Raw genomic sequence first — 25182 nt, 5'->3', positions numbered from 1 at the left:
ATAGTTTCGTGTCTCGGAGAAATGAAGAAAGGGCAGTGGGTCCATCATCTGAGTGTTGTATGTGTATCTTCTCAGCAGGATGTTGTAGTAGTTGTCTTGCGAAAAAGGGGGTATCATCATTCTAGTGTGTCCAGTCTTGGGCTCAAAAGCATGCTGCGTCAAAGATTGACTGCGGTGCGAAAGACAAAGGAAATCCTCCACATTTCTTATGATACGACTGAAGACTCCTTAATCCTCAAAGAAGTCGTGGTCGTCAAAGTCGCCCGGATGAGCATCCGAGTCGTAGCCGCTGGATCGCAGCATTGGCGGCGGAGGCGTCATGGGTTGGTGTTGGCTTGATGGACGATGCGCAGGCGGGCTCTTCATCGACACGGACGGTCCGTTGGTGACGGAAGGTCCCCGGGCGCGCGCTTGCAGTTGTTGCGGAGTGTATCGGCGGCCAGTGGTCTGAAACGCCGTAGGTTGAGGCTCCTCCGTGTGCGTAGGAGGGGTCTGGCGAAGGCCAGATGCTGGGGGTGTGAGCAGTCCACCGAGGAGGCCGTTGTTGGCTGATGTCGAGGAGGTAGATCTGGATGGCGTGTGATTGCTGCTGAAGGCAGAGCGAGAAGATGAAGGGCGAGCGGGTGCGCCAGCAGATCTGAAAGCGGGCGCCTGGGACTTGCGCCAGTTGCCCCAGGCGGCAGCCAAGGGGCCGACAGCCTGAGCGACACGCGGCGTCGCAGCTTCCCTCAGAGATTGCGCAATGTTGGGCAGGTTGATGGCAGATCCGCCGTTCATGGCACGCTCACGCTCTTGTTCCTCCATCTGGAGGTTCGCCTTGAGACGGATGGCGGCATCCTTAACTGCCTCTCTATCGAAGTCTTGGGCGGAGAGCGACAGGATGATGTCTTGCAGGTCGCCATGTCTGACAGCAAGAAGCTCGCGCAGCCAGGTGATCTCATCATCACGCTTGGTGATCTTGGCGGGGGCCTCGGGATCAAGCTTGTCGACTGTGGACTCGAGTTCCTCGATGCGCTGCTCGCGAGCCTGAAGCTGCTCCTGCAGGACCATGATAGATTCGCGAAGGGCTTGCGGCGAGATCTTCTCCGGCAGCTCCATGCCCTTGGACACAGCAGCGGGCGCGGCAACAGGCGTAGCAGCCTTGGGCTGAAGGGCAGCCAAAGTCTGAGTTGGCTCGACGCCGGCTGACTTGGCCGCCTGAACAGCAGCACGGGCCGCCTCCCTGGCAATCTCGACCTTCTCCTCGAGATGAGCAATGCGGTCTTGCAGATGCTCGGTCTTGGAAGTAGAAAGGCTGAGACGCTCAAGCAGGTTCTGCTCCGTCTTCTGGGCGTCTTCGACGGCATTGTTAAGTTGTCGTTCCCAGCGATCCTGGATATCCTCCACTTCGTTCTGGTGCTTGCGCTTGAGATCCTCGATGATTTGATTCTCGCTGGCCTGAGCAGCCTCGGCCATCATCTCGGATTGAGCCTTGGAAGTCTCCATATCCATGGTAAGCTGGTCATTGTCTGCGCGGAGCTTAGCGATCTGCTCCTCAAGCTCCTCACGAACGACATTGACATGGTGGTTGGCCTGGTCAATCTCGTGCTGCATGGCGACGCGAGTGCGCTGGACCTCGCTTGCGCCGGACTCTCTGGCCTCCTCAAACTCGCGTTGGTACCTCAGAGCGGACTGGTGCAGCTTGTGGTTCTCGGTCTTCATCTCACCAAGAATACCCTCGAGACGCTTGCACTCATTGACAGCACGCATGCCTTGGCGTTCGCCACTCTCCAGACGCTCAAGCTCGGTCTCAATGCGCTCGCGAGTGCGTGCCTCGGCTTGGAGCTTGGCATCAAGAACCTCTTGTCTGGCAACGAGGGCTTGCTCGCGCTTAGTGCGACGAGCATTCTCCTCAGTGACCTCACGAGCAGCATGCGCCATGTCGTCTTGGAGGGCAACAAACCTGGCACGCCAGCTTTCTCTGACGCGCTCGTTCTCCTGCAATTGAGTGCCGAGGGTGTCAAGGAACTTCTGCAACTGCTTGTTCTCGTTGACGGTCTCGTTGAGGTCGATCTGCTGGCGGCGGGCGGTTTCAACGACGCGCTCAGCCTCGGATCTCCAGCGGTTGGCTTCGTGAGTAGAAGCCCGAAGCTCATCTTCCATCTGGTTGATCTTGTTCGTAAGCTCAGTCTGCGACTGGGTGGCACTCGTCTGCGCGGCCTCCATAAGCGCCATGCGCATTGTCTGGTTGGATGTGCTCTGCTCGAACGCCTTGATCTTGTGTTCGCGCTCTTCAACATCCTCACGGAGGCGGACTTCCTCCTCGGAGGCGATGCGAAGCAAGCGCTGGACCTCGGAAAGTCTATCTTCGGCGGTACGGCGGCCCTCAAGTTCTTGCTGGGCTCTCTCCTCCTGATGCTTGAGCTTCTCCTCCAAGTCGTTGATGCGGTTGTCGAAAATGCTGCGATTCATGATTTCAATCTCAACACGAGACTCTGCTGCTTGCAGCTTGCGTTCAAGCTCGGATGCGAGATCTTGAGCGTCACGACGGTCGGCGACCTCCTTCTCAACTCTGGTCTGCTCGGCGTAAAGACGCTCCTCGAGGTCGATAACCTTAGCCTGAAGCTCGCTGAGCTTGTTGTTGACAGCCTCATCGGATTCGCGGTCAGCCGCAGGCAGCTGAGATGGGGTTGGCATGCGCTTCTCGACGGCTTCTTCGACAATGTTGCGGAGGTCCTCGCCACGGAAGTCCAGACGCATCGAAGCGCCAAACTGCTCTCTCATTTCTTCCAAAGCACGGAGGACGGCGACACTGGTCTCGTCAGATGGAGGACTAGAGGCTGCCACAGGAGCTGCAGGAGTAGGAATGTTGCGCTGCTGGACTGCGAAAGCATCCAGTACGGCGGCACGAATGTGCTCCATACGTCTGTCGCGGCGCGGGCTCATAGAGCGACGAGGCACAGGCTCCTCATCCTCGTCGTCAGCATCACTGTGCTGAATCTCTGCCGAGACACTGCGACGAACAGAGGAAGACGCCCTGCGCGAACCGCCACGGAGCGACTGCTGAATAGAGAGCAGAACCTTCTCCATGGGAGCGAGGCGGGTAGCAAGAAGGTCGTTGACACGGTCATTGACGCGGCCATCGAAGAACTGCACACGCTGCTCGAGCTTGGCCTGCTCCTCATCGCTGAAAGCTCCTTCCCAGTCGCTCTGCTCTGCACTTCCGATGTTGAGGTTGGTAATGGGAGCATCGAAGGACTGAGCGCTCAGAGGAGGATCGATGAAAGGATCTTCAAGCTCTGTAGAGGGCAAAGCAGACTCGCCAGGGAGCCCTTGGTAAGAGCGGGTAGGGCTCGAGGTACCGCTGCGGTATTGTCCGGTGGCGGCGGGTTGCAGACGGTAGGGCGAAGTGTGGGTGACCTGGATGTTTCGGTGCGGGCTCGCAGGTTGATACCTGAGATCGATGTTTGACCTGTTCACGCCCAAGGTAGGGTCGTTCTGGTTGAGGTGATCCATGATGGCATCGATTTCCTCAAAGGTGGGTTCACGGATCTCTCCGTCCTCAAGGGACTCGGTTTCCTCCTTTTCGTTGAAAGTCAAAGCAGCAGCAGCCTGCGACTCGTCGAGGTACTCAGCGTCGGACACGACATAGTCTTCAGGCACCTCAGACTCGTCTTGCTCAGGCTCAGGAGCTGGCGAGGGGGATGCGGCGAATCGAGAAGCCGCAAGACCCTTAGGCTTAGGCGGGCTGGCGAAACGGGAAGCACCCAATCCCTTGGCCTTCTTCGGCGGCGGCGTCGGTGCACGCGGGGAGGGCTCGCGGTGAGGCGAGGGAGCAACGGCCTCAGTACTGGGGACGAACGGCTCGATGGTGTCTTCTCTATCACGTTCATCCTCATCCTCCTCTTCAGTCTCGGTCTCCTGTGCAGGAACACCCCAACCGCCACCGGGAATAAATGCCCTAGCAGTGGCAGAAAGCGACTTGTTGTGGCCCTTCTTGTAAGTGTCGATACCAAAAGGTCTGGCTTCGTCAAAGTTCTGCAGCTCGTCCTTGGAGTCAAACTCGAAGGGGGCCCAGTTTGATTGCTGCTGGTCAGGCGAAGTGTCTGAGGGGCTGGTAGCAGTGACAGCCTTGGAATCCGTGGGCTGCTCGGAGGCTCCAGTAGAAGACATGGTCGTGTCAGCTGGCGTAGGAGCCTGCTCGTCACGTTCAGAAGCCTCCAGTTCGTCCTTCTGGGAGACTGGCTGCAAAGACTGGTACGAGGTGGGCTCAGGCGAAGGCTCTGCGAATTGAGGCACATCGTCTCCGTCTCCACGGGAAGCCTTCGCTCTCTTGGCGCGGATATCATTGACCGGACGACCGTCAGCGTCTTCCGTCAGTCCATCCTCATTCGATGTCTTATTGTCGCTGCTGCTGGGACGAATAATAGGAATAGCCTTGGACTTCTTCGCGGTCTTTCCAGTGTCAGAAAGGTTCAGATCAATGTTGCCAAAGATCGAGCCATGAGTCGCGTGGCTCTCGCTACCCGATGTAGGGCTGGCAAGAGAATCCGAAACATTTCCGAATGGTGTGAAGGCGGGCGCGTCTGGTCTGAACTTGGGGCCAGAAAAGCTAAAGTCGCTCTGACCAGGTGAGAAGACAGGGGCAGCAGCATTAATCTTGGATGAAGTGGATCCTGCACCAAACGAGTTCGCCGAGGGCGAAGTGATGGACGGCGCAAAATTGCCTGCTTGGAATACCGTGGGCTGGAAAGGCTGGAAGGCGTTGGTGTTACCACCGCCAAAGCTAAAGCTGGTCTTGGACTCGTGGCCGGGATTAAACTTGAACTCAGGAGCCTTGACATTGAGCTTAGAGAACGATGGCTTGCTAGCATGGCTGCCTCTTCTCTGCTGGCCAGAGCTGCTATTGTTCGATGCCACATCATTCCACGGGTTGCTCTGCGTGGAGAACGATCGCTGGTGCTGTTGCAGAAGCGTCGTGAGGTTGAAGTCTTGCACAGGCGTACCAAGGTTGCTGGGGTTTGTCTCGATTTCAGCGGCCTCGTCGATCCTCTGCGAGTCAACATCGTGCCAGCCAGAGAAGCTGTCAGTTCTCGGCCGGTTCTCATCGTGATGAGCAAAGAAGTTTTGTGACAATGAGTGGCCACGGCTGTGAGGGCGCGGGTGGTGTAGGACTGGACCGTTGCCATCCTGCTTGGCAAATTGCTGAGGCTGGAAGTCTTGAGGTTGGAATTCTTGGGGAACGAACTCCTGAGGCTGAAACTGTTGAGGCTGGAAAGCCTGGGGAACGAATTCCTTGAAGTGAACAGATGGCTCTCTTGCGTGAGACATAGGGGGTTGCTCGTCTGGGATATGCGCGAATTGCTCAGCTGCAGACTCCGCGTTGTGGGGACTGTAGTCAACGTGCTCCAGTTCGTTCCGCATCTGTTCCTCGAGATGGTACTCAGCCTCGTCGATCTCGGCCTGGAGATCATCGCTGTTCCTCTGCGCTGCCTCAGACGGCTTCGGGGGCTCCTCGACGGCCTCCTCTTCTTCTTCATCTTCTCGCACTTCCTGCAGACGAGGCGACGCTCTAGCAGGCTGTTGTTGCTGCTGCATGAATTGATGAGGCAACATCGGGTATTGCAAAGACTGGTGTCTCTGGTGCGCATTGAACGCAGGGCTACCTGTTGGCGCAAAGCCCTCCGGAGTAAAGGGAGAAACAGGAGAAATTCCATTGAGCAATGACGGCGAGTCGGTTCTGTGCTGGCCCCAACCGAGGGGTGACGGCTGGTTGCCAAGCTGGAAAGGCGAATGTCCCATGGGAACCGAGATGGACTGTCGGGCGTTGTACTTGGCCGGATGACTGCCAAATCCGACAGGTGAAGCAATGCTGGGGCTATGAGTGTGCGACGCGCGTCCGGGCATGAACTGCGACGGGAACGGGAAGCCCGCATGGTTGCTTGATGCCGACGACGTCGGAAGCGGCGGAGAGAATGGCAAAGGTGGGTATTGCGCAGAAGCCTGTCGGCTGGGCTGCGATGCGGCCGGCGAAATCGAGGGTGCCGGTGGCTCGTCGTCTCCAAAGGACACTCCGAGAGCTCGCAATTTGGCTTCGTTGAGCTCATTGACATAGTTTTTCCAAGCGTTCAAATCAGGCAATGTGACCTTATACACACGCTCCGCACGCTCGCGTGCCATGTCTTCGAAGGAGGGCCATCCGTCTCGACTTTGAGAATATCCGGTCGGTTCTTGGTATGTGCCCGCCGCTGCGTCCAAGTCAAAGCCGCTGATGTCGTATCCAAGCTCTTGCCATTCTCTGAACATTCCTTCGACTTCAGTCTGGTTGAGAGGCCGAGGCGCTTGGCCAGGACGTCCACGTTCGTCGTCTCTGGGAAGAAGAACCATAATATTCTTGCCCTTCCACGGAACCTTCTTCTTCACTCGGGGGGTCATGGTCGGCTCTTTGAAATTTACCCTCGCAGATGCGCTCCTCTTTGGTGTGATAGGCGTCCTCGTTGACTCGCCGGTGGCGGCACTGGCGGCCCTCCGGGGGGTCGAGGGAACATGCAGATCTGGATGTTCGGCGGCCATGTCGGCCTTGGAGAGTTCGGGGCTCTCCATATTTGCGTTTGGTGATTTTGCTTGTGGCGTCACGTCACCCGGCTTGAGGGTCTCGGCGCTGGACCGGGTACGGGGGTGTCGGGGTGCCAAATGCGGGTCGCGGGCGGCGCGACGTGTATTGGCTTTCGGTGTTCGCAAAGACTCCTTGTCTCGCCACGCAGCTTCGTCTGCGGATCCTGAGCCGCTCAATGAAGAGTGCTCACTACCGTCGCTAAACCAGTGGCGGCTTTCTGAATTCTCGCCGGCGGTGTGCTGGCGAATCCAATCCTCCGTCAGTCGTCGCGGTTGCCGTCGGGCGCGATTCGCAAGAACTTGGGCTGCGCTAAGATACGGTTCGGCGTCGTTGCCGTCTAGGTCTGCCGCGTCGTCGTCGGAGTTCTCTCCAAGAGTCAAATTCGGAGGCGGACGAAGAAAAGGGGTATCAATCGCAAGATGGTGGAGTATTGGCGAGCCGTCGGATTCGTCCTCGTCGCTGTCGAAGCTCTGGTCTCGAAGATTCCTCGTTTCTTCGGTGGAATAAGGCGAGCCCCAACTTGCAGTCACGTACTCTTCTTCTGGTTGGTTGTTCCTCAAAATATCCCTGGCCCGGTCGGGAAGCCTAGGGGCAGGAAGCGGAGGCAGAACGGGGGAGGACCCGAGGTCCTCGCCGTCGGCGGCAGTAGATGTGGACGAAAGAGCGGGAGACGTCGGAGGTGATGGCCGACGAGGTCCAAAGCCGTCCTGTGCAGAAGCAGCAGGAGGAGGGATGGTCGGTTCCTGGTGAGGAGACGTTTTCGTGGGACTCTGTGCAGATGGAGAAGAGAGGTCAATGTGGCGTTCTTGTCGCGCGATGAAGGTAGGTACGTGTCGGGCCAGGAATGCTGGCAATGTTGCAGATGACTTACCACGGTGAGATCAGCGCAGACGATTGAGTCGTCTGCAGCCAAGTCTCTGTTTTCGCGTCGAGGACCCTTTGTTCAACAGCCCTCTCTCGTTCGTGACAGCACGCACTCACAAAAAGCAGGCCGCGAGAAAAAGAGCGAACGGACGATGCTGTCGAGGTGTTGTTGACAGGAATAAGGGGGTGGAGGAGAGGGAGGGCCCGTGTAATTTGAGATGGGGACTCGCTCTGTGTATATTTGGGGCCCGGCGGTTTTTTTGGTCGCGACGCGTATTTTTTTGGGCGGGTGTGGCAGAAAAAAAAAGACAGCCCAGCAGGAATAAGGTATTATTTGCACAGGTTGCGCGCCCCGGTTCAGGGATCACAGGACGGGGGTTCGTTGCAGAAGTGAACTGGGGAAAATTATCGAATAAGGAGCGACATAAAGGCGGAAGCAGAAAGACGGCGGCGGCGATTCGTAGGTACCGGACGCATCGGGATCACAGCTCGATAGCTTGACGATGTGAGGAAGAGATGTGATCTGGATGTTTTGACAGGGTGTCGGAGGGGGGAAGGAAGACAGAGGAGGGAAGAAGGAGGACAGGACGTTCTAGTGTGACGCGAGGTGTCGGGAAGGAGGTGAAAAGAAAGCGAGAGGACTGGATGGGCCGGGGGAGGTTGAGGTAAGGCGATGCAGCCAAAGGCAAGGTCAAGGTCCAGGGCAAGGTAAGGCGAGAGGCAAGGACGGACAACGGGAAGCTACCTCGTGCTTGGAGATGGGTGCCAAGTGGTGGTTGAGAGTCGATACATGCACAGACATCGAGCCGCGGACCAGACGATTTAGGCAAGGTACAGGTACCGGCACGGATAGCGTACAGGAACGGTGCAGGTAGGTAAACCGCGGGCAGTTGATGTCTGTTGAGGCAAGAACACCTAGCATCATCATTGAAGCTAGGTAGGCAGCACTTGCCGCACCTCTTTCATCATCTCTCAAGACTTCGAACAGAGAGCCAGCAGAGCACAAAACAGACCCGTCAATTTACACAGGCCGCAGTCCCATAGAAGCAGCACATCAGGCACGCAATGATGGGATGGGACACGATGGGCCTGGACGTGGGATTCCTTGGACCGCTCTCGTGGGGCCAGTACCAGTGGCACCAAGAGATTGGCCGCTGTCATCTGCACATGCACAATCGCCGGGATCTCCTTCTGCTGGAAGCAGCGATCAACCACCACTCGAAAGACTCGGCATCCAGGTGCATCCAGACACAGGACAGCTGGCACTAATCACTTGCACGAATGACGAGAGGACCTTCCGTCTCCCTCTGTCCCAAATCCACAACGAATTTTGGGGAGAAGGAGCGAACGAACAAACGGGGGACCCTGCCTGCCTTCCTTCCACACTTTCCAATGGGATGGACTGGGGCAAGGCCAAAAGCCAGGGACAGGCCGGCAAAAAAGACGCCAACGGCACAGGTGCAGTGAGCGGCCCATGTTTGTTTTAATGAGCATCCCCGCTAAGGCCACGGGACCGAGCCCGCACGAAGCCAATCTCGTCTGGCTGGGCCGATGGGGAGTACTTTCTTTTGACCCATTCCCACCAGCAAATAACATGTATCTTCTATCGACCCGGCCCGTCCCCCCGGACTCACCTCCCTTCTTTTGCATCACTTTCCAGCCGTGGGTGATTTCCGCCGGATGAAAGCCCCGCTGCTTGAATTCCTAGACGACATCGTATTTGCCAATGGCTCGATGACGGCCCGCGATGCTGGATCTTTTCACGTGTTGAGCTCTCTCCTCCGACTGCACGTGTGCAAAGCAGCAGCCAGATATTTCCTGCTTCACTGCAGTACTGGAAAATGGATCCGAGCCACATTGACACTTCCCATCGTCGTCGTCGTCTCGACCTGCCTGATCCTGAAGTGAGCTTCAACCTTCCACCTGCCCCAGTGGCCCAGACGGCGCTGCTGTCACGGACTTTGTGGCTTGCTGCCGGAGAGGAGCGCAGCTTGCATGCTTGCATGCGCTTGATAGCTAGACGGGTCCCCTTTTTTGCCGATGCTTTGCATGATGACAGGCAATAGTCCCCTCTGCGGGCTGCATTTGGATGGATTCAATCCTCTCGGGACACTTTGAGGGTCTTTTCAGCACAATTGCAGAGCCGCATGGAGCAATCGTAGACATAAGGGTGGTCGCCGCCAAAAATGCCGTCATCAAAATCTTTCTCGGGATTTTGGACGTGTCATCCAACTTCGAACATGCAGGACATCGTATCCAATGTGTGCATGCCGGTTTGGATAGGTGGTCCAAGAGAAGACCCATCTTCAGCTGAAAGCCATTTCATCCAGTCTCCCATACACACGAATACCCGTATCCGAACTTCAGCCCATCCGTAGCAAAACATGCAGGAGCAAACAGTTCAAACCACTTGCCAATTGGGATGTTTGTTTCAATCCGAGACATTGTCTTTTCACAGCAAGGCGGGAGAAATAAACGCGGTTCAGATAGACAAAACGCGTCGAGGAAAAAGACACCAAAACCGGGGCCGAGAGGGAGCTTGGGGCAAAAACATTCCAGCACCGAAAACAACGTTGTTCCTGGAGTTTGGCAATGTTAGATTGTTTAGTTCATGTGGCTCGTGTGGCTCATTCATTTGGTACTCTTGCAGGTGCTTCCCGGTTCATGTAGGTTTGCTTAAATGAAGCCGGCCGGCACGCGGCAAACTCACACAAATGTCCGTTTGGCTGTCCGGTGCCAGCTTCCATGCGAATTGCGATCACATCTCGTTTGCTTTATAGCCGACCACTTTTCATCTACAAAGATGAGGTCCGGCCCATCTTGACAAGTGAGGCGTTGGAGTATCACCAGTCTCCATTTCCTCCCAGTCCCCGCTACGCTAAAAATCTGGTCTTGCTTAGTGCCAGTCAACCCCCCTTTCAAGAGATACCCACTCGAGTGAGGGCATTCGCACATCTCGACCGTCGCATACTTCACCATACCAATGCATAATGTTTGGATCTTCATAGTATAAACCTTGAATTCATCTCCAGGTGCATTATTCATCGTGAAAAGCTTCACACCCGCCAGACGGACAACCGCCGGATATCAACCTCACTCTTCTTTCTCAGAGAGCCAAAACGCCGAACCCCAGCCCTAGTCGAGCAACTCAAAATCAACCCCTCTTATCTGTTGTTTTCATCCTCACTGCTCCCTCCTTGGCACGCTGAAAACTGTCGAGCCAGGCAGCCATCCCATATACACATGCCGTACATCATCCGGCCAAACCACATCATACATTGTCATTGAAAAAATCGGGACATCCCACAAAGAACCCCTCAAGGATCGCAAAAGATGTCAAAGTTGCCATCCGATCCCGCAAACACCGGATCGCCAAAGCTCTGCTTCGATGTCGAGTCAATGGCAGACCTGCATTCGGCTACAGCCAACGAATGTCAGCCACCAAGTTGCACAACCTCCAATCACATTACACCAGCGCACTTACTAGCTTGCTCATCGCACTTGGAAACGTCAAATTTTGTCGCCGCGTTGTTGGCCGCTTGAGAGCATTTGTTCTTTTGATTGTCGCAAGACCTGCCAGCCGCGGTTGCAAAGTCCGGCTGCGATTGACCATTAGCACACCACTCTTCCAGTTCCTCTTCCAAGCTCAGGGAACTTACAAAAGTGTCGCCGTCGACCTCAAATGGTCGGCCTGGGTCATTGGACTTGGTAATCTGTAACAGCACCCCGTCAGTCAAGAATCCTTCCATCATTCTTCCCAAGACTGATCCTGATCCTGAAACCGAGCTCGCGCCACACGAAGCCACCAAAGCCTCGTTGCAAACAAACCTCGAGCCTCCTTGACCAGAAACCGCGGGGAAAAGAAGAAAAGACGTACTGCTGAAGCCGCGACACCGCCAAGGTTCCCTGTGAACGTCTGCAAGTTCTGCGTTGCCTGCCTCGGCAACAAACCCATCTTCCAGCCCATCTGCAGTTCCTCGTGGATGTCGAGCGCCCTCGCGCCAGCGCCGGCGCCCGAGAGCACGAGCACCACCGCCGAGAGTACGTGTGCTGATATCGTCCGCATCGTGGAGGTTCGTTATGGTCTTCGTCCTTATCACGGGGATTGGATTATGCAATGATATGCTGCGGGGTAAACCGTAAAAAAAGAAACCTTCGAGGTCTTTGTCGAGCGTTCGTCGCCTGTCACCGGCGCATCGATCGGGGTAGGAATGGCCTCGGGTGGATTACGAATAGAATTGGTCGGTATCGAGGCTCAACCTCTTTCGTGATGCGTCGTCAACGAGCGCGGTTGGTAATGGTCGGATGTGATGGTTGAACGAAGGAATCGGCGCCGCCAGCACTCAATTGGCACAGAGCAAAAGCAAAGAGGTCGAAGACGCGAGAGCGTTGGAAGGGCATTAAACTCTCTTTTGCTCCTTAGCTAACGTCGACTAATGTTCGGGGGGAGGGAAGGGAAGGGAAGCGAACGGGGACACAGACACACAAGCAGGGCGGGCGGGTAAGAAGAAGACGAAGAAGCACCGCATGGAATCTGAAACGTCGAGATCCCAAGCGCCCACAAAAAGCTGGGATGCAACACCACCACCGCAACCCGAAACACCACTGAGACTGGAATAATATTATGACGGTCGGGCCCGTCCACGTGATATTGGGTGTGCTCGCGCTGCACGCTCTTTGCCCAGACGGGATGGCTGCCCGGATGGACGATCCTGCCGCGGCCACGGTTCATCAGATGGCAGGTTGGAGTGACGGACGATCAATACTGGGGATGAATGTTGGATGACGGAGGGAATAGAGTTTGGGTAAGGGTTCGGGTGAACTTTCTCTGATTGCCCCTCCGCAGGTTGAGTTGAGGTTTTGTCACTGTCACTTCATTTGGATGCATGTCACTGGCGCAATTCACGATAGAAGAGTGCTTTGATCCCATAATTTTGGCGGTCCTAGTATTAAAGTTGTATCTGAACGTACATCCAAGCCTGTGAACCCAGTAGATTTTGTTCATCAGACTTGCCGTCAATGTGTTTTCTTGTCCAATTTTTCTGCTGAGGCGATTTCATGTCTTGATGTGCGACTCGACTGAAACCCAGTCGGCGACGATTTGACCATGATCATCCCAAGCCCATCTGCGACAATAAGAAGGGGGAGGACTCTCTGTTCTATTTACATAAGTCTATCCATTAGTCCTTAGACTCTGCGATAAGCAACCATGCCTGCCGTGGTAACAATAGTTGATTCGGTCCGAAACTCCGTGTAGCCGGTCTTAAAAGTAGAAAAAAAGCTGTGCCGGCCGTAACGTATGGGGATGTAAGAATAATCATCGAAGGTTTGTGCCTTTTGTAGGCTAAGGACCGTGGGGAATCAACGCTTTCTGCCGCAAGAAACAACAATCATCAAATGCTTGACTAACGCACGCCGCTTTAGAAGTTGGACGACGCGTTGACCTGGCTTGGTGCGTGGTAGCTTTCGAGGGTCGACTGGAAAGGCGTGCGGCCGGTGGAACCCTGGGCGCTGCCGACCTCGACCTTGGCCTCGTTGCCGTACTGGTTGTTGTACTCCATCAGGCCGTCGTTCTCCTCCGCCTGCTTCTTCTTGCCCCAGATTCTCCAGGCAACGAAACCCAGAGCGCCGAGAACGATAGCACCACCGACACCAACAACAACACCAATAACGGTATTGCGGGTTTGGGATGACATGCCGGAAGAAGAGGAGCCGGAGTTGGACTCGTTAAGTCCGGGTGTGCTGGTGACGGTCGACTCGGAAGTGAAGGAAGTGGCAACGCCAGCAGAGTTGGTCGTTGTGATAATGGTCCTGATGGTGGAGGTAACGGGCTGAGCGGTGGTAGAGGGAGTAGAAGAAGCAGCCTCGCCACTCGCGGTATCCGAGTTTCCGGCAGCAGATGTAGTGCTGGTCCTCAAAGTCGTGGACTCAGCTGAGGCAGCCGGTGTGGTCGTCGTCGCAGCGGGAGTGGTCGCGCTGGGCGTAGCGGCCGGGGTGGTCGTGGTTCTGGCGGCGGAAGGAGTGGTTGTCGTAGCAGCAGCGGCTGATGTGGTTGTAGCTGCGGCAGCAGATGTTGTCGTCGTCGCGGCGGCGGCGGAAGTCGTGGTCTCGGCGGCAGCAGAGGTGCCTCCTGACTGTCTCCTCATGAGCTCATCGCGAGCTTCCTCCTTGTGGAAGTTGAACCACGAGGCCTGGGCCACAGAGGCGGCCATGAGGACCTGGAGAACCAGCGTAGGTTGCATTTTGAGGTGAAGTTCGGTGATAATTCAAAGGATGTGGTGAGATTCGCGGTGTCGGGGAGGGTAATATCCGATTAGATATTCGCCCGATTTCCAAGTCCCGTCACGTTCGTTAAATGGTTCGGGTGATGGTTGATCGACTGCCTAAATGCCCAACACAACTATGATGGGACTAGAGACAACTCGTGGCAAAGATGAGTCGACTGGAATTTCGGAAAGTTATTGCCCTGAGCCGGTGGGTACGAAAATAGGAGACCGGCACGGACGGGTTCGCGGAGAATTCGTAGGGTTGTAGGCGAGTGACTCGAGAACCTTGGCGGAAGCGACCGAGGTTAAGGGTAATAATGGATCGTTGGGTGAAGTTGATGTCGACGGTAATTCAAGGAAAACGAGAGGAAGAGGCCAAGAAGAGACGCAATAGGAAAAGTAGCGAGTGAATGGATTTTTATCAAAGGATGAGGGTTGAGAAGGGACGTGTGGGAACGAGCGGGAAGAGCAGAAAAACAAGACTCGTATTCAACGAAGAAGAGGGTGGTCTGTGGCCTAGGACTGGTCTGTGGTCAGGAGCAGGCGCAGGAGCTGGTGCAGGTGCCGGTGCCAAGCAGGAAGAGCAAGCGCAAGGTAGGAGGGCAGAACGGAACAGGGATGGCCGGGGGAGACGGGGAGGGTCTTTTCTCTCCGTCGCACTGTCCGTGTGGTGGCTTGGAAGACGTCTCTCTGTCAGTCACCAGGCAGTCTGGAGTCTCTCTGGGCCCGTCAATCAAAGGGAAACCCATGGAACATGGCCCAAAGACACCCACTACGTTGCACAGGGAGAGGGCGAGAGGCGGGGGGAGGTGCCGGGATGGTGCAAGGGACAACGTGGTGGCGGCCAAAAAGCGACAGTACGTACCGCCTCACTCGCGAAAGTGACGAGATGCCTGAGGACCCAGGACTCAATCATCTCAGATTTGTCGGTTTCCTGCGGAATAACGGTTGCTCATTGGTTGCAGTGTGGAACCCTTGGCCCGTCACTGCGCGGTGGCACACACCAGGATCGAAGCTGCAGCCACTCAGCGCAGGACAATTTGTGGCCCCACTTTGACACCCACAGTGCATCCGGTGCGTGGTTTGGTGGTGGTGCACCCGTGGGCCGTGGCTGTCCATAGTGTCTCTGCCCACCCACTTGGGCAGTCAACACCACACCTCAGTTGAGTGTCGGCAACTCCTGGCTCCTGGCACGCACTGTTTTCCACCCTCGCAGGGCTACTGTTCCCACCGAAAATGTGGCCGAGACTCTGAGGGCAGCCCAGCGGAAAACGTTAGCAAAGAGCCCAACTGTCAGCGACATTTAGCGGCCAAGTGGTTGGTAAACGCCCCTTCTAGGCCTTCTGGATCGCCAGAGTAGCGGTTCCAGGCTCTTCCTCGCCTGCATCGCCTGCACAGCAGACTTGCATTGCTGCTGCGCTGCTGCTGCTCCTGCCGCCGCGGCGCATTCCTCCTTCAACGGCAGTGTCAGTTGGCGCTGCCATTGCATCGTTCTCTTCCTGCAGGCACGAGATGCAACAAGCCGACGTTAGATCGCGCCAGTTCTTTCATCACCAGACAATGGAACCAAAAATAACACCATCATCATCAGTCGGCCCGGCTGTCGCTCTCCATACACTATTTCATTACTTACCTGCTCGTCTGCCGGCGCCGTTGACAATGACTCCCAGTCGGTCGCCGTTGCGGTAGCAGCACCTGCACCCAACAGGGTAAGAAGACAGGGCCCAGGGGAACCAGTGCAGCAAAGGCGTCGGCGATGCATGGCGATGGCGATGCGCTAACCGCCCAAGCTTTGGCTTCTGTCTTGCATCTTCGTCTCCTTGCAACCGAAAAAGGAAGGGAATCGCGATCTTCCTCGTCCCGCTTCGCGATTCGCCCGCAGACCGGTGCAAACTCTGTCTGTCATGCCATCCACGTCGAGAGTCAAGCATTGCATGCGCAGCAGCCCATCACCACCAAGCAACGCGAGCAGAGAGCATTACCAATACCGCGTGACGGCGTAAACACCAACCCGAAGCCCTTCAATGGCCCGTCAGCAAACACAACGGACCACTTCCACTGGACCCCGGCCGGCCAGCGCAATGCCAATGCAACATGCCTGCTCTGGGCCGATCTCTGTCTCTATTTTCAGCACCGACCCGTCACTCTTGGCTCCGTCTTCACCTCCACACCTGGCCCAGCAGAACCCGGCGCCATTCCCTTCAGGGTCTTCCAAAACATATCCACCGTCCCGGGGGGCCCTCTTTGCATTCGTCATTCCTGCCCGCCCCGACGAGAAATCCGGATTCCACACTTCTTCGAGAACTCGGCAATCCTCGGTCGCTCGCCATCCACCGCCTCCCTTTTCGCTGGAGAGAACGGCGATGCAGCCTAATACGTGAGGGGTCCTATTGACAGCGGATCAGGGTCCTGAGAACCGACCAAGAAACACAACCACATGTCACCATGTCATGCACATCTCCAGTGTCGAGCATCGCCTCAACGGGCACCCAAGCATTCGCCCTTCTGCAGCGGCCGACGTCACTTCCATGCTTGCCATGCTTTTATGCTTCACCGATGGTATTGAAGCCTGCACCATGATGCTATCGTCGGGCAGCTCATCGAGTCGAGCAATGCACCAGTGCCACTTGTGGCGGGAGGCCCTCGGATGTCGGCTTGGCCCGATCTGCCATGTTCCTCGACTCACCAAACGCCTTTCCGTGCGTCATTGCTCGAGCGGGAACCGAATTCCAGATGAACCTCTCGACACCGACTTTTCCAAGCAGCAAAAACCTTGCGTCAAGAAAACATTGTTTCGCCCAGTTTTGCCATAAGGGCATCCTATGTTGGTGAGCAGAATATCTCCGCCTAAAACTCGTCTTTGTCATGGGTTCCTCCTCTTCCCACATCCCGGGAATATTGAATGGCTCTCCATAGAATTGGTGGGACGTAATCCGCTCAACAGGGACCGCCTGCAGCTGTGCAACCGGAGGAGCCGCTGGCTTCCGACGCCCGGACATCTGCACCGGGCACCCGCCTAGCCACCGCACGATTGCCAATGTGAAAACTTCCATCCCGGGTCAGTGGGCTTTTGGTTCCAAATATCCTCGAGAGCGCACCTGAAATCAGTTGGCTGTGAAACTCGAGCCAAAATAAACCTGATTACGATGAGAGGTTTTAAGCTTAATATTGAGTCTAAACAGTGTCGGGAAAGGCCTCCCAATTGGCCTGCCACCATGAACATGTATCTTTAACAGCATCGTCGACGGCGCTTTGCACACCAGCCACGTCCAGAGTCCATGCCGTGGACTTGCTTCCTACTTTTGGAAAAACGTCAACCCCCGAGACGTCTGTCGTCGGCTTCCCGCTAATGGCATACGACACCATACAGTCCTGCAAGACCTCTGCGATCGTCGCGTTGAGAGAACGGCTGTCCATCTGTGCTCCATAAGCACCATTATAGAAGGTGTACTTGAGGTCGTCTCCATGCGAGGACGGCGGGACAGCAAAGATATAAGCCAAGCTCGCGTTCCGGAAGGCTCGGCGGAGGAAAAGGGTGTTGCAAACGATCCGAGTCTTGGCCATCAAGAGAGCACCCCGACCCAAATTGTCGATGTACGGTTGGATACCATCAAATACAGGAGGATAGAGAATCTCGGCAATGTGCTCGACCAACGTCGCGTTGAAGCTTGGGAAGAGCTCACTGATGAGTCCTCGAAAAGCGAGGCCGTCGGTGACACTTGGGTCAGTGAAGATTAGCCCTTCGTTCGCGTTGTGGCTGAACACCACATAAAGATATCGATCGAATTGACCACGGGCGAAGAGAGTTGCCTGGTGAGAAGGCACGTAGCCATGGTCGATGACGGGGTTGTAAGTGAACTGGCCATACGGCGATTGCGCGACTTGTTGACTGTTGGCGGCTATGAGTGCTGACGATGGCAGCTTCCGGGCTTCGGCAAGCGTTGAGACGTTCAGCAACGTGAGGAAGGTCGGGAGATTCTTCTCTTGTTGACTCGCATCCCGTGGGGAAGAAAGCGGGCGATTGTATGACGGCCCTGCGAAATGGGGCTGCCCCTTTGGTGCCCCCATACGCCTAGGAAGTACAGTGTCAGCAGGTGGTTCTCCGGCAAGACCTCAACCGTGCAAGGTGTTAGCGACTTTACCGTGATGTGATGTATCAGAGAGCCGCCGCCTGCGGACTCGCCCATGATGGTAACCTTCTTTGGATCGCCTCCAAATTTTGAAATGTGTTCCTGAACCCAATACAAAGCAAGCCTTTGATCAAGCAGCCCGACATTGGCAGCGCCGTCTGATTGTATCGTGGGCCCGGCTGACCAGCCAAAGGCTCCTAGACGGTAGTTTATCGCGACGAAGACCAGACCATCGGGCTCAAAGGCTGTCGCCTGCTCCAGGAGACCAGCGGGACCTCCGAACTGGTCCTTACTACCAGTGGTGTATCCGCCACCGTGGAACCATACGAGTACCGGTACGCTCGAGTCCGAGATGTTCGTGGGTCGATGTTGTTCAAAGGCCGACTTTGGGACCACGACATCGAGGACAAGGCAATCCTCATTTGTTCTCGGGTCTGGCTGACGGACGGGCGTCGTCGAGGTGTTCGCCGACCGCTGCTCTCGAAAAGCAGACGAGTTGAACGCGAGTCCTTGGGTGACGTTTGTAACGAAGGCGATGGCTTCCGATAACCATGCCGGCGAACTTTGGGGACACAGCCGTCCTGAAGCGCCGGTTTCGACAACGGAACGGCTCGTGGCTGGTGGTTCTGGCGCGCGGAAGCGGAGGTTATCGATTGGTGGTGCGGCGTACCGGATGTTTGAAAAGTTGTAGAAGCCTCCGGTTTGCTGTTTGCCGGCGACGTTCCTCCAAGTCAGACGCTCGCTTTACTTTCGAATGGCTCCTGTGAGTACCTTGACTTACGTTGCAGAAGGACGCTTGGTGAAGCCGGTATCCAAGGTCGACGATGGGAAGATCAGGGAGCCGGAAACAACTTGGATCCCAATTATAGAGCTCAGGACAGAATTTATGATCAGGCGCATTTTTGGAGGCTTCTGGGAGCACGAAGTATCTTTTCCGTTGTCTGCACAGATGCTGGAGGTCACCTCCTCCGAAAGACTTTATATCTTTGGCATCGTGATGCCCGAGACGGTTACACCCCTGGTATGGGATTGAAGACTAAAACGGATTTCGGGCACGGTATTTCCATATTTGTGCTCAATTTCGACTCCTTCCTCGCCGGAAACTTTGGCTAGAAGCAACGTAGTCATCTATACGATCACGCAATCAGGATATGAATAGTTGAAGTTGCTGGTTCAGACAGTATTCTATTAATTTGAGCTCGCCTCGTTCTTCTTTAAGCAAAATCAATGGTGAAGACCGGCATTGGGATATCAAAGCGACTTGATGGGTATTGAAAATTTTGCTTCATCGGCCATCTTGCGGCTTCAAATTTCCTCAGAGGCTGCCGGGTGCTGATTGTTGATATCTCCCTTACAACGGAGGTGATGCTCCTTTGCAATGTCGTTCTGGCAGAGATCGACGGACCGTACGTTCGAATTGTTTCCCTTTTGAGTTACCTTTGCTGTTTTAGAGCATTTGCCGTAACCAAAGTCCCTTCGCTTGTGTACTGCATGTCTCTTACCGCCAGCGACCTGCCTAAAATGCAATGTCCTGGTGGTCCAATGCCAGCCACCCGAGCGACTGTACACGGTTTCATAGATAAGGTAAACACTTCATAGGTACGTCAGCAACAAAATGTTTCCAAATCGCCCGATACCACCGATTCTTGTTACTGTGCTACGGTTGAAAGAAACAATCCCTAATCCCCACAGCCAAGAAATACCAGTTACACCAGATTGGCTTTACAGATCCGCCTAAGCACAATTCCCCCACACAGGATTATCATGAGTTCGGAGTCCTCCACTTTCACAGTGCACACCTCGTTGCTCTTTGATTCCAAGACCAAGTCCTTCGTCAAAAACACATCAATCGTCGTCAACAGAGCCCAAGGCATCATTGCCGACATTTACAAAAGGAAAGATGACGAGGAAATCAGTTTAAGGGCAGGCGACATTGACCTTCGCGGAAAGGTCGTCATGCCAGGATTTGTCGACGCCCACGCGCACGTCTTCTTGCATCCCTACGAGTGAGCAGGCATGAAAGTCATCCGCCGAAATTGGGCATTCACATCTGACACTCACCCAGCGAGGCCTCCTCAACCGTCCAGGAGCGCGACGAGAGCATTGTCGAACGGGTGGTCCGCGCCACCAACCACCTCCGCCTCGCGCTCCTGTCCGGGTTCACCACCTACCGCGACCTGGGGACGGAGGGCATGCGTTCGTTCGACGCGAACCTCCGCGACTGCGTCAACCGCGGCCTGGTGCCCGGCCCGCGGCTGTTCGTCGCTACGGAGTGCCTCGCGAGCACCGGGTCCTACGAGGTCCGCCACGAGAACGTGATGGCGACGATGCCGCGCATTGCGGATGTGTGCGACGGGGTTGCAGACGTCAGGCGGGCGGTTCGGCGGCGTGTGGGGGACGGCGCCGACGTGATCAAGTTCTACGCCGACTACCGGCGCAAGATTATGCGGTTCCCGCCTCCGCTGGTCCCACCGCGAGACGCCCCCCCGTTTATGATGACGGATCTCAACCCGGCCGTGACCATGTTCAGCCAGGAGGAGATGGACGCCATTGTGGAGGAGGCCAGGCTGGCTGATTTGCCGGTGGCTGCGCACACGACTGTGACTAAGAGCGCTCTGATGGCCATCAAGGCGGGGGTCGACACGATTGAACACTGCAATGAAGGGAACGACCAGGTTCTCCGTGAGATGCGTCGTCAAGGCACCATATATGTGCCGACGCTTTCGGTGGTAAAGAAGTCTGCGGATGGGCCGTACTTTGAAGATTGTCTCAAGAGAGTCAAGAAGGCATATGACCTCGGGGTACGTCTCGCTGTCGGCGGGGACACCGGTGGTCCGATCCCTCACGGAGAAGGCGCTCTGGAAATGGAGCTCATGATAAGAGCCGGACTGCCTGTCGTGGATGTCTTGGAAGCATGCATGGTCGGAGGCTGGGAAAGCTGCGGCAAGGAGAAGAGCGGCTTCCTCTTTGGAGCCATTGCGAAAGGACACAGGGCAGATATCATCGCCTTGGCTGCAGACCCCAGAGAAGACGCCGGGGCTCTGCGCAAGGTCGATTTTGTGATGAAGGACGGCAGAGTGTGGAAGCAGGACGGACATCCCGTCGGCTTCGTCGAAGAACCCCCCAGAGTTACGCCTCACCCCGCGGCCGATGGCTCCGACTGGGTTCATGTGTGAATGCCGTCATACATCTGGACAGCCCGCGAGGTTTCCTGTAAGGTAGCTTATAGCAGCGGCTGTTCACGCAGCGCAACCCATCACCGAACCATATACGAGGTTTCAATGCAACCAAACGACCAGTAGGGATGCCTTGTGGTCCTCGGCACTTGCACCAACTGGCGGTCTTGCCTCGAACATGCAAGCAACACGACGTTTCGTAGTAGTCGGCCGGAAGTTCTCATTAGTGCCAGCTCCCATGTGACCGTTTAATGCATCTTGGTCGCATTGCATTGTCGGATCCGCTTTCCGTCGATATCTTCGCCCTGCCGGAAGACAGAGCACGTCAAATAGTTGCATTCGCTACATTAGCACCAACAGATCTCCGCACGGTTGCCCGCAGGCTTAGCCGGTGAAGCTGCGGGAAAAGCTTGTTCTCTAGCTTACAACGCCGTTTTGGTAGGGCGACTTGCAGCATTGGACTGTGCGGAGAGTTCGCATGTCCCACGGGCATCGGACGATCGTTTCGTATGCGAAGTTAACGACACCTGTTCTTCCGGAAATCCTTTGAAGTGAGCCTTCTGGAAGGTGTCATGGGGGAGAGGGAGCTGCTCCTGATATGCAGTTCGCGAGCAGGCGGTTAGTAAGTCGCATGCATGGAAGGATGCTACCGCCACTGGGTACGCGCAGATGCCGTTTCTTTTTTGCATAAGTCGGAGTAAACGCAGACGGTAAACTATCGCTGCTTTTGCATTCTGGTTGAACAACTCCGTCACATTCAACGTCGCTCTTTTCGGTATCGATCATCTCAAGGGTCCTCGCCCGACAGAGTGAGGCCGGCGGCATATATGGCGTCCGAAGGCTGCCCTCTCTCCTCGCTGTAACGGCCGCTGCAAAGGCCTGACGCTCTTTTACACCTCCCTACACGACCCTGCCAAGGCAATCACAAATGTGGCTGTCAATACTTTCCTTCGCCTTTTTGGCCTTTGGGCTGTTCATCGACGGCATCTCAGGTCGCCTTCAAGTCATCGACAAGAGACAGTATCAGGATGTCGTCAGCTGGGATGAGCAGTCGCTCTTCATTAATGGAGAGCGGGCCATGATCTTTTCTGGAGAGATACATCCGTTCCGCATACCTGTTCCAGGTCTGTACCTGGATCTGTTCCAGAAAGTCAGGGCTCTCGGCCTCAACACCGTTTCTTTCTACGTCGATTGGGCACTCCTGGAGGGGAAGGAGGGAAACATCGTCACAGACGGCATATTCGATCTCCAGCCATTCTTCGATGCTGCGACGGAGGCTGGCGTCTTTCTCATCGCGCGGCCTGGACCATACATCAACGCCGAGGTCTCTGGCGGCGGATTCCCTGGATGGTTATCAAGACTGCGCGCTCGCCTGCGGACGAGTGATCCTGAGTTTCTTTCTGCTACGGATAATTACATGGAATCGATTTGCGCAATCATCGCCGATAACCAAATCACGAACGGGGGACCGGTCATCCTTTTCCAGCCGGAGAATGAGTACACCAACTTCGAAAAGGGGCGGTCTCCCGACGGGGAGTACTTTCAGTATGTCATTGACCAGGCCCGGAAGGCCGGTATCGTGGTTCCCATGATTAGCAACGACGCCAGACCTGAAGGCCACAACGCACCTGACACGGGGGTGGGTGCTGCTGATATTTACGGCTATGATGGATATCCATTGGGGTTCGACTGTGGTAATCCAGATGTATGGCCAGCTAACAAGCTTCCAACCAACTACCGCAGACTGCATCTGACACAAAGTCCCAATACTCCGAATTCCATCTTGGAGTTTCAGGGAGGTTCATTCGACCCGTGGGGCGGTCATGGTTTCGAAAACTGCGCTGCACTCACCAACCACCAATTTGAGCGGGTATTCTACAAGAACAACATGGCGGCGGGCGTGTCCATTTTTAACGTCTACATGCTCTTTGGGGGAACAAACTGGGGCAACTTGGGCCACCCAGGAGGCTATACTTCATACGACTATGGTGCCGCTATCAAAGAGGATAGAAGCGTCGCCAGGGAGAAGTACTCGGAGTTGAAGCTCGAAGCCCAATTTTTGAAGGTTTCACCATCGTACCTGACAGCAAAGCCAGTGAACCGGACTTCGTGGGCACTCAGTGGTAACCCAAGGATACTCATGACGTGGCTGCGTCAGCACGATGGGCCATCGTACTTTGTGGTTCGCCATAGAAACTACTCCAGCCTGGACACGGCGTACTACTTTCCGATATTGCAGACCTCAAGAGGGCCGGTACGACCTGGGTTTATCGGAAATAAGCTCCGGCTTGGTCCGCGAGATTCAAAAGTTCACGTGGCCGACTATCCTGTTGGGGACTGGACCTTGCTTTACTGTACTGCCGAAATCTTCACTTGGCAAAAGTTCGAGAACAGTACTATTCTGGTGGTGTATGGGGGACCCGACGAATGGCACGAGATGGCCATCATGGACACACTTGAACACCCGACATTTCAAGAGGGATACGACATCCACTTCAGATACTTCAAAGGTAGTTTGGTTCTGAAGTGGAAGACTTCAGAGCAGCGGCGGGTTGTCACGGTTGGTGATCTATGGATCTATATTTTGGGTCAGTATCTATGATTCAGAGCTTCTCTTGATGGCACAGCCGCTAATGTCTCCCAGATCGCAACTCAGCATATAATTACTGGGTATCCGACCAACCAGCCGAAGATGGCTCTTCCTATGGTACAACTATCATGAATCCTGTATCGCTCATCGTCAATGGAGGATACCTCATCCGGTCGGTCTGGTTCGAAGAAGAAATGCTCAAGATCCAAGGCGATTTCAACCAAACCACCGAACTGGAGATCATTGGTGTCAACGTCACTACGCTCACTACGCTGGAGATCAATGACAGGAAAACGGATTTTACCACGAATAATCTTGGTAACATGCTTGCAAGACCATCGCTCTCGGATGCCACACCCGTCGTGCCGGAGTTGGCTGCACTCAGGTGGTATTACACGGACTCGCTCCCTGAAGTTGTCGCAGGATACGACGACTCTGCTTGGACACGCGCAGACCACGATTCGTCCACCAACACGGTTGCTAACCTTACGACCCCAGTATCCCTTTTTGCTTCAGACTATGGCTTCCATAGCGGCACCATCATATATCGGGGCTATTTCGTTGCGAATGGCACAGAGAACATGTTCAATGTGACTACTCAGGGTGGTTCAGGCTTCGCAAGCTCCGTCTGGCTTAACGATACGTTCCTCGGCTCTTTCACGAATGGACCTGACGCCTCGGGCGATAACACTGCAAGCTACCCCATCACAAACCTCACTGCAGACGCCACCCACATTCTTACCATTCTAGTCGACACTATGGGTCTAGAAGAGAACTTCATTATTGCGGCTGATGTGATGAAAACCCCGCGCGGCATCTTGGACTACAACTTGACTTCATCCTCCGGCTCCACAACAAACATCACAACCTGGAAGCTCACGGGCAATTTGGGAGGCGAAGACTACTACGGGAAGTTCTGGGGGCCCTTGAACGAGGGCGGTCTCTATTTCGAGCGGCAAGGATACCATCTCCCCTTCCCGTCCGAGCTTTCTGAACTAGGGTCGCCGTTCGGCGGCACCACCTCTCCGGGAGTTTCATTCTACGGCACAAGACTGATCCTAGATCTTCCATGGAAGGATCTCGATATCCCACTCTCCTTCGTCTTTGATGACATCTCCGACTCGGGCGGAGCCTATCGCGCCATTCTATACGTCAACGGGTTCCAGTACGGGAAATACGTCAGCAACATCGGCCCACAGACAAGATTTCCCGTTCCTGAAGGCGTCTTGAACTACAATGGTGACAACTGGATCGGGCTTGGGGTCTGGGCTTTGGAAGAGGGCGGAGCAAAAATCAACAACTTTCGTCTCGAAGTTGATGGTACCGCCATCACGACTGGGCGGTATCCAGTTGAATTCCAACCTGGCCCCGAGTGGTCGCAACGTGAGGAAGCATATTGATCTTAGAGTCGTCAATAGATACCCAGTATTGCTTTACAGTAAATATTTTGAAGTAGCATTACGGGTTAATGCCCTCATGCCTGATCCAGCCTTGAGACATGACAAGCCTGCTGATTACTTTCGCGTGGACGAACCCTCTGCCCACGTGTCATCGTTCGGTA

General features: G+C 55.3%; 5 protein-coding genes across 5 annotated transcripts; 2 read left to right on the top strand and 3 right to left on the bottom strand.

Annotated features, from left to right (window-relative positions):
* Positions 1–228: 228 nt before the first annotated feature.
* Positions 229–11525, bottom strand: GCG54_00009151 (uncharacterized protein; the record flags this gene model as incomplete). The annotated part of the gene is made up of 5 exons (XM_045409100.1): positions 229–7365; positions 7467–7498; positions 10944–11058; positions 11119–11234; positions 11288–11525. 5 exons carry the CDS (start codon positions 11523–11525, stop codon positions 229–231), a joined length of 7638 nt encoding a protein of 2545 aa, XP_045256345.1.
* A 1354-nt stretch (positions 11526–12879) lies between these two features.
* GCG54_00009150 (uncharacterized protein) lies at positions 12880–13701 on the bottom strand (the record flags this gene model as incomplete). The annotated part of the gene is made up of 1 exon (XM_045409099.1): positions 12880–13701. One exon carries the CDS (start codon positions 13699–13701, stop codon positions 12880–12882), a length of 822 nt encoding a protein of 273 aa, XP_045256344.1.
* Positions 13702–16899: 3198 nt separating this feature from the next.
* GCG54_00009149 (Carboxylesterase patB) lies at positions 16900–18755 on the bottom strand (the record flags this gene model as incomplete). The annotated part of the gene is made up of 3 exons (XM_045409098.1): positions 16900–17703; positions 17796–18579; positions 18637–18755. 3 exons carry the CDS (start codon positions 18753–18755, stop codon positions 16900–16902), a joined length of 1707 nt encoding a protein of 568 aa, XP_045256343.1.
* Positions 18756–19619: 864 nt separating this feature from the next.
* On the top strand, positions 19620–21031 carry GCG54_00009148 (uncharacterized protein; the record flags this gene model as incomplete). Its single annotated transcript, XM_045409097.1, has 2 exons — positions 19620–19861; positions 19921–21031. The coding sequence occupies 2 exons, from the start codon at positions 19620–19622 to the stop codon at positions 21029–21031; spliced, it is 1353 nt and encodes a 450-aa protein (XP_045256342.1).
* A 928-nt stretch (positions 21032–21959) lies between these two features.
* Positions 21960–25021, top strand: GCG54_00009147 (putative beta-galactosidase A; the record flags this gene model as incomplete). Its single annotated transcript, XM_045409096.1, has 2 exons — positions 21960–23619; positions 23676–25021. The coding sequence occupies 2 exons, from the start codon at positions 21960–21962 to the stop codon at positions 25019–25021; spliced, it is 3006 nt and encodes a 1001-aa protein (XP_045256341.1).
* Positions 25022–25182: the final 161 nt, after the last annotated feature.

The sequence above is a fragment of the Colletotrichum gloeosporioides genome (genome assembly GCF_011800055.1).
Source record: "Colletotrichum gloeosporioides strain Lc1 chromosome Unknown consensus_117, whole genome shotgun sequence".
In the NCBI taxonomy this organism is placed as follows: domain Eukaryota; kingdom Fungi; phylum Ascomycota; class Sordariomycetes; order Glomerellales; family Glomerellaceae; genus Colletotrichum; species Colletotrichum gloeosporioides.
The sequence above is the reverse complement of the archived record's forward strand: the minus strand, read 5'-3'. Positions and strand labels throughout refer to the sequence as shown.